Here is a 15,647-nt window from a genome sequence, read left to right on the forward strand (position 1 = left end):
AACATTAATTTTTTTTTTAAAAAATGCATTGAACAAACCAGTTACACAGTAAAACATAGAGAGCAAACTTTTTTAAGTTTATTTTTTTGAGAGAGTGGGGAAAGGGCAGAGGAGGGAGAGAATCACAAGTAAGCACAGAGCCCAATATGGGTAGGGCCAATTCTCATGAACTGGGAGATCATGACCTGAGCCAAAATCAAGCCAGTCGCCCAACCAATTGGGCTACCCAGGTGCCTCTAGATAGCAAATGTTTATATGAAAACATTTTTATCCTTAGTAGTAATATGCAAAATAAAATTTTAAGCAAACTTATTATATTCTTTATTAGAGAAACAAGGTGTTTTCAACTTATATCCGATGATAAGGTTGTATGAGAGAAGTACATTCATAGATTTCTGAGAATACTGTAAAATAAACATTCATACATTTCAGAGAATATTTTATGAGAGAAGTAGGTACATATGCTTCTTAGAAAATTGCTACACTTTGGCAAAAGGACTCGTAGGTAATGATATGACCTTCCATACTTTTTGACTTATACTTCCAGTCCTAGGAATTTGTCTGTGGGGCTTCTGGGTGACTCAGTCAGTTAAGCATCCAGTTCTTGATTTCAGCTCAGGTCATGATCTTACAGTTTGTGGGTTCAAGCTCCACATCAGGCTCCGTGCTGACACTAAGGAGCCTCCTTGGGATTCTCTCTCTCACATACTCTCTCTGTCCCTCCCCTACTCTCTTTCTCTCTCTCAAAATAAATAAATTTTAAAATAAATAAATAAATCTCAGAAATTAGATAAAAATGACAAGTTTTGTTTCTTCTTTTATAGTGATCACATTATATCTTTTATAACAACAGGTGATCAAGAATAGCAAGACAGAAATCCCAGAGCTAGAGTTATTTCCTCGATATCTTCTCTTCCTAAGACAGCAGCCTGCCACTCGGACACAGCAGTCTAACATCTGGGTGAATATGGGTATGATGAGCCTGAGAATGTTTCCTCAGCATTTACCAAGAGGTAACTTAAGAATGCAGCAAGAATACCATGCATTTCTTTAAACAAACCAACAAAAAAACCCCAAGTTGCTCGAAGTCTGGTGCCACTGTACTAATACACATTCCCATCTGCTTTCATTCTGTGAGGCTTAGATCTATGGTCATGCGCAAGACTAGATGCAGTAGTGGCAAAAATCTCAGCAAACTGAAAAGAGTTGTTTCCTTTTCTGGCTTGTCAACATACAAAGAAAATAAATAGAAATACATTTCACATACTTTGTTTTTTTGAAAACCAGCCATTGTAAATTATTTCCTGGACCTAAAATAAAATCTGTCAGTCAATGACTAACTGGTCTTTTCACCTCCACTCAGATATCTAAAAAGTAATTTCTTTTGCAATATCATATTTTTGTTGGTTGGTGTTTTGGGGGACTTTTTTGACAAAATACGATACATTTCTCGTGCTTGGTCCACAGAGCCTTTGCAAGGGACAGATAATATGTATAAAGTGAAAGATACAGTTTTGAAAATTAAAATGACACATTGGCTTTGAAAAACATCAAGCGTATCAAAATGACATAAAAGTTCCCAATTTGATGTATTACATGCAGAAAGTTCCCCTCTGATTTCTCTGTGTTGTTAAATTTTGACAGGCAGGACTTGTTTTTGCTTTTACTTTCCAAATATTTGATATTGTTCTTCAGCATAAGTAATGAGTTCATCCATTTACACAAAATCTCAGACTTTGTGTTAACAATGCCAGAATGTTATTATAATTAATATAACTTGGTGTACAAGAACCCAAACCAATCCTGTAATCACCATCCCTCCTCTGAAATCAAATAGAGTTAGTTTTATGCCTTTCTAAAGGTTATATTCAGATAGTATATGGAGATTCGTACACATATTGTTTGGTAAGAATTATAGCAAAGCATTGGCTTCTCCCTGGCCAAACTTTGTCTTTAGGGAAAGTGTCAAAATCAAGGAACAGTGAAATACAATACTATGAAATATTCTTGATTTAGTTTTCCATTGAATAAAAGTATTTGCCTTGCTTCCATGGCACCCATAGCATATATTTTTTTCAATTCTCTTTGAAAGATAACATGAGAGGCAAGATGCGTTGTTGGGCTTTTAGTAAGTATTCTTTATAACTCTTGTGCTGATCCTAGATTTTTGCTGCTTCTGTAAATTCCACTAGATCTGTTGGGGTATCCAAAAACACAAAAGTATGTGTAATAAGTGGCTGCCTGCTTAATGAGCTATGCTATAAAAACTGTCTAGAATTCAAATAAATTTCATATGTGGCTTAAGACAATAGAAATTAGTTGAACACTACACTTGGAAATGCTTTTGAATCCTAGAACTGGGTAGTTATTGCTCCAAATTTATTCTTAATTTGAAATTTTTATTCCTTACTAATTAGTTCTGAAATCAATCATTAATCATTTTGAAGTTTATAAAAACATGCTTTCTTGCTGTAATCTTATAACTAATCCTCTGATGTATAATTGGAGAAATTTGCTCTTTTATTTTGTTAGGAATTATCCTTTGCTCACTGATGATAGTAAAAAATTTGCTATGCTGAGTGTTTAGAAATTGATCATGGTTGGGTTTTGTTCTGCTGTAACATAGTTTTCATTTTTTTTCTTATTCAGTGTATTAGGGCTATTTAGTAGGCTCTTTTACTCCTTTTGAAATGACAGATGTACAAATTGTGCCACAGTTTAAAGCCTTCAATGTAGCCTTTTTGACAGAAGGCTACAAAGGCCTTTGTTTCTTATATGATTTTTCAGCCTATTGTAGGTGAGTGAATTCTTTTTGGAAACTCATTAAAAAGTAGATGATACCAATACTTTCCTCTGCTTTGTTTAGTAGGTGAAGACTCACATGCATTTAATAAGAGGAAAAAAGCTAAGTCTCCATTGATTGGGTGTAAAATTGCCTGGCGTGTATATTTACACCCTAAATGGATTATATTGGTGTGCTAAGGGGTTTTTGTTTTGTTTTGTTTTGGATTGCTCAGTAAACTATAACGTACTATCACTAGAGAGGACCATTTTAAGCTACAGCTCTTGCCTGGGTTTTTGGCTGAAAAATTAACAGGGTTTAGTAGATTGTTTTAGCAGCCTATTTTTGATTTCCATAATCTTTGATCATTTCATTCACCTTCTCTTTTGAAATATGTGGTAAACTTGATATATTCATTCCTCTCTTTTCACTCTTTCCCCTTATTGCCTTTCTTTTTGTTGCTTGAGCCCTCTAGGAATTCAGGATCATGTCTGCTATCATCTTACTGGGCAGGCTGCCATTATGGTTATCCTCCTACCTTTTCAGCAGGGCAATTTTTTTTTTTTTTGGGGGGGTCACAGAAAGGTTCTTAGTTTCACTTTAAACTCTGCTTGGTAGAGTCTATCTATGCCTACTTAGAATTTTAAATAAAAGCTTCTTGTGTAATTGTACCAATGTACCAGATTATTGGGGTACTTAATGACTGAGAGTGATGGGATTAGTAATTCACAGACAGTTTATTTTAAGAAAGTGGGTCAGGAGGTTCCTGGGTGACCCAGTTGGTTAAGCATTTGACTCTTAATCTTGGCTCAGGTCATGATCTCACAGTTTTTGGGATTGAGCCCCATGTCGGGCTCTGTCTGCCCTGATGATGTGGGGCCTGCTTGGTATTCTCTCTCTCCCACTGTCCCTCCCCCAGTCACACTCTCTTGCTCTCTTTCTCAAAATAAATAAACTTTTAAAAAAGAGAGAAAGTGAGTCAGGTTGTTAAAAATTCAAGTAAGTTTTAAAGATCTAATTGGCTTCATTAATCGATTTATGAATTTCGAAGTATCCCATTTAGCAAGTAGTGGGGAGCTCCCAAGAGCTTACAGAAAAGGAATGGTTTTTAAAGGTGGGAAAAAAATAAACTATTAGCAAAGATTCCACTGTTTTAGGCAAGGTGTCCCTCTTAAGGGAAATGGTAGGGACCTATCAGTATATTTCCTAGTACTGACAAGGAAATGCCATGGTGACTGGTTAAAGATTACATTTCTAGGGACTTGAAACTGCAGTTAGGTTGGGTATTAAGGCTTGGTTTATTGACTTAAGGCCTTAACCTAATCACTGCCATTTTGGGCCAGTAGTTTTCTTTTCTTTTTTTTTTTTTTTTCTTTTAAATGTTTTATTTTATTTCTAGGAGAGAGGGAGACAGCGTGAACAGGGGAGGGTCAGAGAGAGAGGGAGTCACAGACTGAAACAGGCTCCAGGCTCTGAGCTGGCAGTCAGCACAGAGCCCGACGCGGGGCTCGAACCCATGAACCCCGAGATCATGACCTAAGCGAAAGTCGGACGCTCAACCGACTAAGCCACCCAGGCGCCCCGCCAGTAGTTTTCTTTTCAATGAATCCAGTTATCTGTGGAATGCAAATCCAGTCCCATATTATTATCTTCCCCATTCTTACATTGAATTTTGGTTTTGCTATTACATGTGACCCTGCTGAGGACAGCCAAGATAACCAGTGTCTATTGTTGATACGTGCATGCTATCTTTTTTGGGATCCAAGTACTGCCTATTACTTGGACCTCTGATTTTGTTGATCTTCCTTTCAAAGTTAAGACTTTGAACTTACTTGGGGCACCTTGGTGACTCCGTCAGTTGAGAGTCCGACTTCAGCCCAGCTCATGATCTTGCAGTTCATGGGTTCGAGCTTCGCGTCGGGTTCTGTGCTGACAGCTAGCTCAGAACCTGGAGCCTGTTTCAGATTCTGTGTCTCCCTCTCTCTGCTCCTGCCCTACTCGTGCTCTGTCTCTCTCTGTCTCAAAAATAAATAAACTATAAAAAATTAAAAGAAAAAAGACTTTGAACTTACTTTAACACAATTCGTCTCCTGTCATTTTAAAGCTTTATTTTAAAGCTTCTTCTTCTTTTTTTTTAATATTTCTTTTTGAGAGAGCGGGGGAGAGAGAGACAGTGTGAACAGGGAAAGGGCAGAGAGAGGGAGCACAGAATCAAAACAGATTCTAGACTCTGAGCATCAGCACAGAGCCTAACGTGGGGCTCAAACCCACAAATCATGAGATCATGACCTGTTCCAAAGTTGGACACTTAACCAACTAAGCCTCCCAGGCGCCCCTAAAGCTTCTTAATTTATAAAATTATTAAACCTATCATTCTCATTTCTCATCATTATTTTCTGAAATAGTCATTGCTGACCAGGGAGCTTTATTTTACATCTGCCTTTTTACTTATCACGATTACTGTGACCATAGGAAATGTACCTTCTCCAAATGCGCCATTAAAGCGGGTCTTAGCCTATACTGGCTGTTTTAGTCGAATGCAGACCATCAAGGAAATTCATGAATATCTATCTCAGAGGCTACGCATCAAAGAGGAAGATATGCGCCTGTGGCTATACAACAGTGAGGTAAGTAGTTTCCTGTTTTAAGGTAATTTATATACCTATGTTGAAAAGAATCAAAGAGTACAAAAGTATATAATGAAAATTCTTTGTTCCCATCCTCTGACCTGTATCTCCCACTCTCCTCAGAGGCAGTGCTGTTAATTGCTTATATGTTCTGCCTAACATATGCAATATGTTTTCAGATTATACTCTGAAATTGGATCATAAATAGTTTTTACCACTTCTGTATTCCATTGTTCCCCCTTTGTAACATCTTCATATGATCACCATTGAGATCTATGGTATAATATTAATAGCACAATTCCTGGAACCACACTGCCAGGGGTTAATCCTGGCTCTGCCCCTTTAATTGTATAACCCAGAGCAAGTTACTTAACTGTCTCAATTTTCTCATGTGTAAACAGGCAAAATAATAATATCTGCCTTAGAATTAAATAAACCTGGGTGGCTCAGTCGGTTAAGCGTCCGACTTCGGCTCAGGTCATGATCTCACGGTTCATGGGTTCGAGCCCCGCATCGGGCTCTGTGCTGACAGATAGCTCAGAGCCTGGAGCCTGTTTCAGATTCTGTGCCTCCCTCTTTCTCTGACCCTCCCCTGCTCATGCTGTCTCTCTCTCTCAGAAATAAATAAAATATTTAAAAAATTTTTTTAATAAATAAACTTTAAATAAAGTGAGCATGAACAAAAACATGTAATTCTCCTGTATGATTTTATACAAGTTCATCTTTTTTTTTTAATGCTTATTTTTGAGAGAGAGAGAGAGAGAGAGACAGGGGACACAAGTAGGAGAGGGGCAGAGAGAGAGGGAGAACACAGGCTCCAGGCTCTGAGCTGTCAGCACAGAGCCCAACACGGGCTCAAACACAACCATGAGATCATGACCTGAGCCGAAGACACTTAACCAAATGAGCCACCCAGGCACCCTTATTTTTGGTTCATCCTGATCACAAGCATGTTTACTGAATTTCATACCAGGTACTAAAGAAAAGTTTTCTAAGTGCTCCAGAAAATCTTAATCTCAGTGAATTTTGATTTGATGTGTAGTGATTCTTCTGATCTCCCCAAAATTCTGTTATAATTTTGTTTTTGAGACATAAAGTATTTGTTTATGAAGTTGACATTGCTTTTCTCTCATGTTGCCACCTAAATTATAAATATTTATAAATAACTGTAATATGCCAGATACCTGTCATATGAGTTATGGAGCTTCAAAGACGTGTTTAATTGTTTTGTCATTCATTTTTATTTTATTTCCATTTTGTTTTGAATTTAGTAATCAATTTAACAAAAACACTTCCTCCTCCATACCAGAATTACCTTACTCTTCTGGATGATGAGGATCATAGATTGGAATATTTGAAAATCCAGGATGAGCAGCATCTGGTAATTGAAGGTACTAGTAAAGAAAAACTATTAAGGTCTTATGTAATCCTACATACTATCAAGATTGCTTTAAAAGAAAAAATATGTCTATATTTATTGGCTGGCAAGGGATGGAAATGATGGGTAGATACAAGTGAATTCGGTTATAAGTTTATAAAATTCCTTAAAAATTTCAAGGTACCCTCTTTGAATTTGAATAAGAAAACTAACTTTCTGTCACAGTTAGTGGCACAGGCTTTCATTAGTCATAAACACTGGTCACTCACCAACAGAGCTTACTTGTATATTCACACATACATTTACACAGTGGCATGCACACGTCATTAAAAATTTGAAATGTATCTTTTCGCATCAAGATTTTTGGAAACATTGCTAGCTGCCTTTGTTTTAAAATAGATTTTTACTCTAACAGTTGTCACAATTTAAGAAGGAATTGTGATCATTCTAATGCATTGAGTTTAAGAGCTTTAATTACGTCTCTCAATATTTGAGTATAATTTTATTTTATTTATTTTTTTAAATGTTTTATTTATTTATAGGAGAGAGAGAGAGACAGCGTGAGCAGGGGAGGGTCAGAGAGAGAGGGAGTCACAGACTGAAACAGGCTTCAGGCTCTGAGCTGGCAGTCAGCACAGAGCCCGACGCGGGGCCCGAACCCACGAACCGCAAGATCATGACCTAAAGCGAAAGTCGGACGCTTAACCGACTAAGCCACCCAGGCGCCCCAATTTGAGTATAATTTTAATTCAGGCAGGTAATTGAGGGAATAAGTTACTAATGAATTCTAATTACATAACTATAAAGTCCCCAATATAGAGTTGGAATAGTTTTAGAATCAATTATAATATTAATTCCTTTTTTCTTCAGTTTCTGGTTTATTTAGAAATAAACTCTTAAAAATAAACAGAAGCAATTAAGTGGATATAGATAAGAAATTAAACACTTTCTGTCTTTCCAGTTCGCAACAAAGATATGAGTTGGCCTGAGGAAATGTCCTTTATAGCAAACAGTAGTAAAATAGATAGACACAAGGGTAAGTCTCTAATATATTATTTTTAAAGAGATTATCTTAAAATTCTTCTTCTTCTTCTTTTAATTTTCTCATCTATTGAAGTGTTAACAACTTTTGGCCCTCTGGTTCAAAAGTGAACTAGGTCCCCTTTTACTCTACTTTTTCCTGAAGCATCAAATTTTTTTTAATCTCAAAATTAAATAACTTATATCTTTTTAAAGACCTGATCCTAGGAGAGAATTGTTTGAATTCTAAAAAACTGTCATAGCAGTTAAAGAGAATCATTGCTACTTTTAGATCACAAATGAGCTTGGATTATCATGATTGCCAGTGACACCCCATGATAAACCTTCTCTACTTTTAGCATTCCAAGAGTGGATGAAGAAGTATTAGCTCCATTTAGCCGACTAAAAGAATTATAAAAATTATTGCATCAAATACAAGTAACTGTCTGGTCTGCAACATCCTGCTATAGCTAGGCTTCTTTCTCATATTATTTGTTCCAGTTCCCACAGAAAAAGGAGCCACAGGTCTGAGTAACCTGGGAAACACATGCTTTATGAACTCAAGCATCCAGTGTGTTAGTAACACACAGCCACTGACACAATATTTTATCTCAGGGAGACATCTTTATGAACTCAACAGGTAATATTTCTTGATTCATTGCTCTCTCTTTATAATTTTAATATGAACCCAAAAGTCTTATTTGCCTTATTTAGTATGAAATGAAGGGAAAGGGATACTTGTTTAAAAAAGTTATTTTGATGTGAGAAAATAGATGGCTAGGCATTTCTGTGTCCATGTGATTGTGATTTATGAGAATTTTTGGCAAAAATTCTCCTCTTTAAACTTCTAGGACAAATCCCATTGGTATGAAGGGGCATATGGCTAAATGCTATGGGGATTTAGTACAGGAACTTTGGAGTGGAACTCAGAAGAATGTCGCCCCATTAAAGCTTCGGGTAAGCAAGTTAAAATAATATGAAAGTATTTAAGTCTTAAGCAGTTTTTTATGTAATTGTTTTTCTCCACATACTTTTTATGTTTAACTTTCTTAGTTTTAGGTTAACTAATGCTTTTTAGATCCTTTGCTAGGTATAAAGTAGGTGTCAAATACTTGTTCATGTATATGCAAAATACTTTTATAAAGGTAGTATTAGGAAACAATCAAAGTCACAGTCTAAATTTGGAATGTCATTCAGTTTACTAATTTATCAGATATCTTACTTGTATGTAGAGTAAATCTTCCATTGTTAGTCCTTTACTCTTAGCAGTATTCTAACTGCAAGTTGTACCTTAAATCTAGTTAATGATACCCCATACATTTTTAACATTACTAAGGTAATTAGTTCTATTTATAGAATTTTAAAAAGCAGACAGAATGTAATTACTGAAATTTATGGAGACAGATTTTACATTAATATCATATGTAGTAAAGTTAAAGGGTTTTTTTTATCTTTATTTAAAAACAATACAAAAACTTTTTAGTTTAAAATTAATAATCATAATAGCTAAAAATTTGACTACTTAACCACTTCCAGGCACTATTCTAATTATTTTATGTGTATTAACTCATTTAATCTTCTAAATAGTCCTATAATATAAAGCAGGTTTATTATCTTCATTTTATGGCTTAGGAAACTAAGGCTCAGAGCAGTTAAATAGCTTGCCCAAGATTACAAAATAATAAGTCCTCACAGTTAAACATGTGGCTATTCTGCCCCTAATAAGTTAGAATACAAGACTAGAAAGGTTAACTATAAAAGAAAACTGTAGCAGAAACTTTTTCAATGAAAGCAAATGCTATTTTAATACTTCTGTCTTGGGGCGCCAGGATGGCTCAGTCCAGTTAAATGTCAAACTCTTGATTTCGGCTCAGGTCACGATCTCACAGTTTCGTGAGTTCGAGCCTCTTATCGAGCTCTGTGCTGACAGTGTGGAGCCTGCTTGGGATTATTATCTCTCTCTCTCTCTCTCTCTCTCTCTCTCTCTCTCTGTCCCTCCCCTGCTAACACTGTCTCTTTCTCAAAATAAAAAACTTTATATATATTTCTGTCTTACTTGTCTTAAATAATGCCTGTATACCTAAAGAACTGTTTGCTTATATGATACTGACTGGGATACAGAATTAGCCAAAATGCTTTTTTTGTTTGTTTGTTTGTTTTTCTGTGTTTTGTTTTTGTTGTTGTTGTTTTTGGTCATTTGAGATTAAGCCTACAGAGATTTTGTGATCATTCAAAATACATTTGCTGAAATAGAGGCAGATTAAATACCTTCTTATAATGCCTCTGATTGAATTATGAGCATGTTCATTCCAAATTTTATGGGGTTGCAAATAATGAGTTTGATTCCTCTTATATTTATAGTGGACCATAGCAAAATATGCTCCCAGGTTTAATGGGTTCCAGCAACAAGACTCCCAAGAACTCCTGGCTTTTCTTTTGGATGGTCTTCATGAGGATCTCAATCGAGTCCATGAGAAGCCGTATGTGGAGCTGAAGGACAGTGATGGCCGACCAGACTGGGAAGTAGCTGCAGAGGTTTGTCAGTTTTGAGTTTCTAACGTAAGCAATAGATAAAATGTTCTGACCACAAATGTATTGCACAACTTGAATGCTAACTAAACTATTCTGGGCTCAAAATTCTACTGTGGAAGTAAAGGAATTTATATTTCTCTGCTTGATTCTTGTTCAGTAATGCCAAAACAAGGCATCTTTAATGAAAAATTCTAAATGTTCCCTTTTTACATTGTAAACTTTCAGGAAAGGATGCAGGAAAAGTTATTCAGTGGAACTTCCCCATAATTGCTAAAACGATGTGTAGAGTGATGGATATGCATGTTTTATCTGCTTTTTAGTGGATAAAGAACTTAGATACTCACTGTTACCACAGTAAAAAAAAAAAATAGGATTTTCCATCCTAATTTAGTATCATATAGGTTGAACAAAAAGAATCACTTTCTACTTGAGAACTGGTTTTCTCTGCAATCTCAGTAGGCAGTACATTTTAAATTACGTATCTGAATTGTAAATTTGCAGGCAGAAAGTTCCTGTATCTTAAATGAAGATTAAGGATTGTGTTCTTTTCTTATTGGAGTATAGTTGACATTCAATGTTATATTAGTTTCAGAGGATTATATTATTGACATTTAAACCTAAAATATTTAACCAGCTTATTTGAATTTGTTTAGAAATAATTATCTTTTGAATTTTGAAAAAAAAAACTCTAATCTTTTTCCTTGCTAGGCATGGGACAACCATCTGAGAAGGAATAGATCGATTGTTGTAGATTTGTTCCATGGGCAGCTGCGGTCCCAAGTCAGATGCAAAACATGTGGACATATAAGTGTCCGATTTGATCCTTTCAATTTTTTGTCTTTGCCACTACCAATGGACAGTTATATGCACTTAGAAATAACAGGTAGGTCACAGAGTTCTGAAAATTTACTTAACTCCATTGTCTTTTACCTTGATCAGGTAGCCTAAATTTGTAAGTATAGTTATTTCTTTATAATGCATTCTCATAGGGGCGCCTGGGTGACTCAGTCAGTTAAGTGTCCGACTTCAGCTCAGGTTATGATCTCACAGTTCGTGGGTTTGATAATCCAGCAATCTAACTTCAGGCAGGAACTCCAGACCTTGGAACATGGGACCGTGCCTTGTGCCCACTGATACCTCTATTAGTTTCTTTTTTTTTTTTTAATATTTTTTTTAATGTTTTAGTTTTTTCTGAGAGAGAGAAAGACAGCGTGAGCAGGGGAGGGTCAGAGAGAGAGGGAGATACAGAATCCAAAGCACACTCCAGGCTCTGAGCTAGCTGTCAGCACAGAGCCCGATGCGGGGCTCAAACCCACAAACTGTGAGATCATGACCTGAGCCGAAGTCGGACGCTTAACCGAGTGAGCCATCCAGATATCCCTGATACCTCTATTAGTTTCATATATGCCAGAAACTCTTTAAAATCTTACAAAGCCACTCACACTTCTATATCAGATGAACATCAAAAGGTAATGATTTCATCAGTATCATCCCTGATGATACAACCATCTGTTGTAGTTTACATATAAAATAAAAATTCTAGACTGAAATGTTTGCTATTTCCAAGTGTCACACACACACACTGTAGAGCTTTCAGTGAAATGTGCAGTTTACTTATAAAAGATGTTTTCTCTTTACTAGTTATTAAGCTGGATGGTACTACCCCTGTACGATACGGACTACGACTGAATATGGATGAAAAATACACAGGTTTAAAAAAACAGCTGAGCGATCTCTGTGGACTTAAATCAGAACAAATCCTTCTTGCAGAAGTACATAGTTCCAACATAAAGGTAATATTAATTATTCTTTCTAGGATACCCTTAATTCCATCCTTAAAGATCACAGTTTTCTCAATTAATTATTAAATGACTGATGGGGGATATCAAAACACAACAAAAAAATTTAACAGGTTTCCCATCACTGAAACTTTAAAAAGGGTTGTCTACCAGCATAAAGAAGTAATAATGATAGTAGCATTAAAAAAAGTTTTTTTAAATGTTTTCATTCATTTTTGAGAGACAGAGACAGAGCACAAGCAGGGGAGGGAAAGAGAGAGAGACACAGAATCTGAAGCAGGTTCCAGGGTCTGAGCTGTTAGCACAGAGTCCAGCAACAGGGCTCAAACCCATGACTATGAGATCATGACCTGAGCTGAAGTCAGACACTTAACCAACAGAGCCACCCAGGTGTCCTGATGATGACATTTTAAAAGAAGGGAAATAGGGGTGCCTGGGTGGCTCAGTCTAACTGACTGCAGCTCAGGTCATGATCTTGCAGTTCATGAGTTCAAGCCCCGCATCAGGCTCTATTCTAAAAGCTTGGAGCCTGGAGCCTGCTTCTGTGTCTCCCTCTCTTTTTCTACCCCTCCCCCACTCACACGCTCACTTGCTCTCTCTCTCTCTTTCTCTCTCTCTCTCAAAAATAAAAAACAAGGGAAATATATAAGCCCAGTGCTATCTATATGGAATAATCTAGATATATCACTATAGTATAGATTTTCCCCAGTGACTACTGCTGCTACACTTTACAGCTCTTTTGTATTACCACCACTCTCAGTAGAATTCTTCCTTACCTTAAGTATTTTACATATTTATAAATGTGTGCTTTTACTGTTTATTTATGAATATATGTACCTGGCCTTTCAAAACACTAAGAAGTTAGACAGCAAAGACAAATTGACATAAGTCACTTCTTCGTGCATACCAGCTGGAGAAGCAAGCAATTTAATAAATACATTGCCTGAAACTATATTACACTATATATATATATATATATATATATATATATCAACTAGCTAGAATTTAAATAAAAACTTGAAACAGAAATAAATAAAAATAAAAATTAATAAAATAATAATATTGCCTACCTACCCTCAATTGAACTCCTACCATTGGTATTATTTATATTCATCTCTGGGCTTTCTGAACAAACTCCCAAGTAATTGATGTTTTCTCATGTGTAATGCAAAGGTAAGATCTCTCTGAGGTTTGTGATTTAGGTGCTTGAAATGAAAGACACAACTTAAGCAGTCAGTTGTACAAAACAACTTCTTTCCTATGGAAAGGGGTAACAGTTTTGTCAGTGTTCAGTCAGTTTATCAAGCTTTCATCTTTTAGTTTGAGAAAAATTATTCAGTCATCTTGTTTGTTTTATTGGTGAAAGCATCTAAGACATTTGTTTCAAATGTATCAAGAGAGATGATTTTCCATTTTATATGAAACATTTCCCACTTCTCATCCTCTTTTCTGTAGAATTTCCCTCAGGACAACCAAAAAGTACGACTCTCAGTGAGTGGGTTTTTGTGTGCATTTGAAATTCCCATTCCTGGATCTCCAATTTCAGCCTGTAGTCCAACACAGACAGGTAAGGTAGAACTAGAACTCCTTCTTGTGATTTTGGCTTTAAATATTGGCCTAAGAGTTTATACTTCTTTGGGCTAAGATATTCAGGCAAAAGAATTTTGGAGCCTAATGGAAACCTTGATGATCATTTGACTCAGATTTCTCATTTTTTAGATGAGGAAGCTAAAATTCAGGCAATGTAAGTGACAAGCAGATGTTTATTTAACTAAGTCTGCCACTGAAATTCAGATTTATAATTCTTTTTTCTGATACTAATGTGGCAACAGATGGTGTGAGAGGTATATAATATGCTATCAGAGAATAAAGCAATAAACATGACTAAAAAAGAATCTGTTTACGGTGGGGGTAGGAAATAATAAAAAAAAGAATCTGTTTATCTAATATGCATGTAATTTGATATGGTTATCCGTTGAATCTTTTTGACGATTTAATAGTTTGTTTTTTATACTGCTTATAATTAGGGTTATTCCCCAACAATAAAGGACCTCATAGAGAATGAAGCTCTTGTTGTTGGCACTTAGTAGATAGTATTGATGGTGGGTCGATGGATGATTTAATACCGTTTTTTTGTTTAGAGATTCACTGTTCAATAGAACTCTCTCCAATGATGGAGTTTTAAATTTTGTATAATCTTTTCCATCCAGTAGAATATCCATGAGTCACGTGAACTGTTGAGCACTGCTGAGACTGAGAGAAATACATTTTTAGTTTAATTTAAATTTAAAAGGCATCTTTCATCATTTGAAACAAATATATCACTTTGGTTGGGGAAGAATTGCTAATGGAGAAGGTTTTGAATTTATGGAGACAAATATGTGAAATCTAGACCTTCCTCTTTATTTTGCTCTATAGTTAAAGCTGCTCTAAAAAAATATTTTTTAAAAACTAAAAAGAACAGCAGCGCCTGGGTGGCTCAGTCGGTTAAGCATCCGACTTCAGCTCAGGTCATGATCTCACGGTTTGTGGGCTCGAGCCCCACGTCGGGCTCTGTGCGGACAGCTAGCTCAGAGCCTGGAGCCTGCTTCATATTCTGTGTCTCCCTCTCTCTCTGCCCCTCCCCTATTCATTCTGTGTTTCTCTCTGTCTCAATAATAAATAAACATAAAAAAAAAAAAAAAAAAAAAAAAAACCTAAAAAGAACAAGCAATATCTAGCTAGAAACTAGTTGTTTTCAACTGAACATTTTTAGGGGAATCGAGAAATGAATTTGTAGAAAGGGAAAAGAAAACAAGCGGCAGAACTCTTTGCATGCAAAAATATGGTGCTGATAAAGATTCTTACAAAAACTTTACTTCTATTTTTCAGGAAACTAAAAAAAACTTTTTTTACTTACACTTCTAAGCAGTTACTTCCAGCAATTGCTCTTGGTTTGTCATTGCATCTTAAGTGTGAGTTATAGAAGTAAAATCTGAAATTAAAATCTTCCAATCAGTTTAGAATTATTATTTGAATTATGATTTCTCCCCGTCCTTTGCTAAAAGAGACTACTACAGTGATCTCAGTCCCCACATTATTTAAGAAAAGAGCAAAGATGAAAGCACCACAAGCTTATGATGCTGTACTTATCTTTCAATTTGTAGATTTCTCCTCTTCCCCATCTACAAATGGAATGTTCACCCTAACAACCAATGGGGACTTGCCCCGACCAATATTTATACCCAATGGAATGCCAAACACTGTTGTGCCATGTGGAACTGAGAAGAGCTTCACAAATGGAATGGTTAATGGTCATATGCCATCTCTTCCTGACAATTCCTTTACAGGCTACATCATTGCAGTCCACCGAAAAATGGTTAGTTTAAATTAGGCAATTTACTGCTCGTCTTACCAATGTGATTTGTGAAACATAGCCACTTTCTGTCTTTGAAACCTCTTCATTGTGTTCACTTTCAGGATGTTATGTATGCTATTGTAAATAATCAGAGCCAGGATTTAGTATCACA

General features: G+C 36.0%; 1 protein-coding gene across 2 annotated transcripts in view; it reads left to right on the top strand.

Annotated features, from left to right (window-relative positions):
- Nucleotides 1-15,647, top strand: part of USP32 (ubiquitin specific peptidase 32) — a 236,475-nt gene that overhangs the window by 193,811 nt on the left and 27,017 nt on the right. Inside the window, exons 16-26 of one of the 2 annotated variants that reach the window (XM_039255992.1) lie at nucleotides 854-1,013; nucleotides 5,255-5,409; nucleotides 6,719-6,800; nucleotides 7,749-7,823; nucleotides 8,309-8,447; nucleotides 8,659-8,764; nucleotides 10,169-10,342; nucleotides 11,048-11,222; nucleotides 11,981-12,132; nucleotides 13,594-13,705; nucleotides 15,285-15,496. In XM_039255992.1, coding sequence (XP_039111923.1) covers nucleotides 854-1,013; nucleotides 5,255-5,409; nucleotides 6,719-6,800; nucleotides 7,749-7,823; nucleotides 8,309-8,447; nucleotides 8,659-8,764; nucleotides 10,169-10,342; nucleotides 11,048-11,222; nucleotides 11,981-12,132; nucleotides 13,594-13,705; nucleotides 15,285-15,496 — 1,542 coding nt within the window. The remainder of the gene's footprint in view (nucleotides 1-853; nucleotides 1,014-5,254; nucleotides 5,410-6,718; nucleotides 6,801-7,748; nucleotides 7,824-8,308; nucleotides 8,448-8,658; nucleotides 8,765-10,168; nucleotides 10,343-11,047; nucleotides 11,223-11,980; nucleotides 12,133-13,593; nucleotides 13,706-15,284; nucleotides 15,497-15,647) is intronic. The other variant, XM_039255993.1, reaches the window with a different exon arrangement.

This window comes from Hyaena hyaena, unplaced genomic scaffold (assembly GCF_003009895.1).
Source record: "Hyaena hyaena isolate Hyena2069 unplaced genomic scaffold, ASM300989v1 scaffold_553, whole genome shotgun sequence".
Lineage (NCBI taxonomy): Eukaryota > Metazoa > Chordata > Mammalia > Carnivora > Hyaenidae > Hyaena > Hyaena hyaena.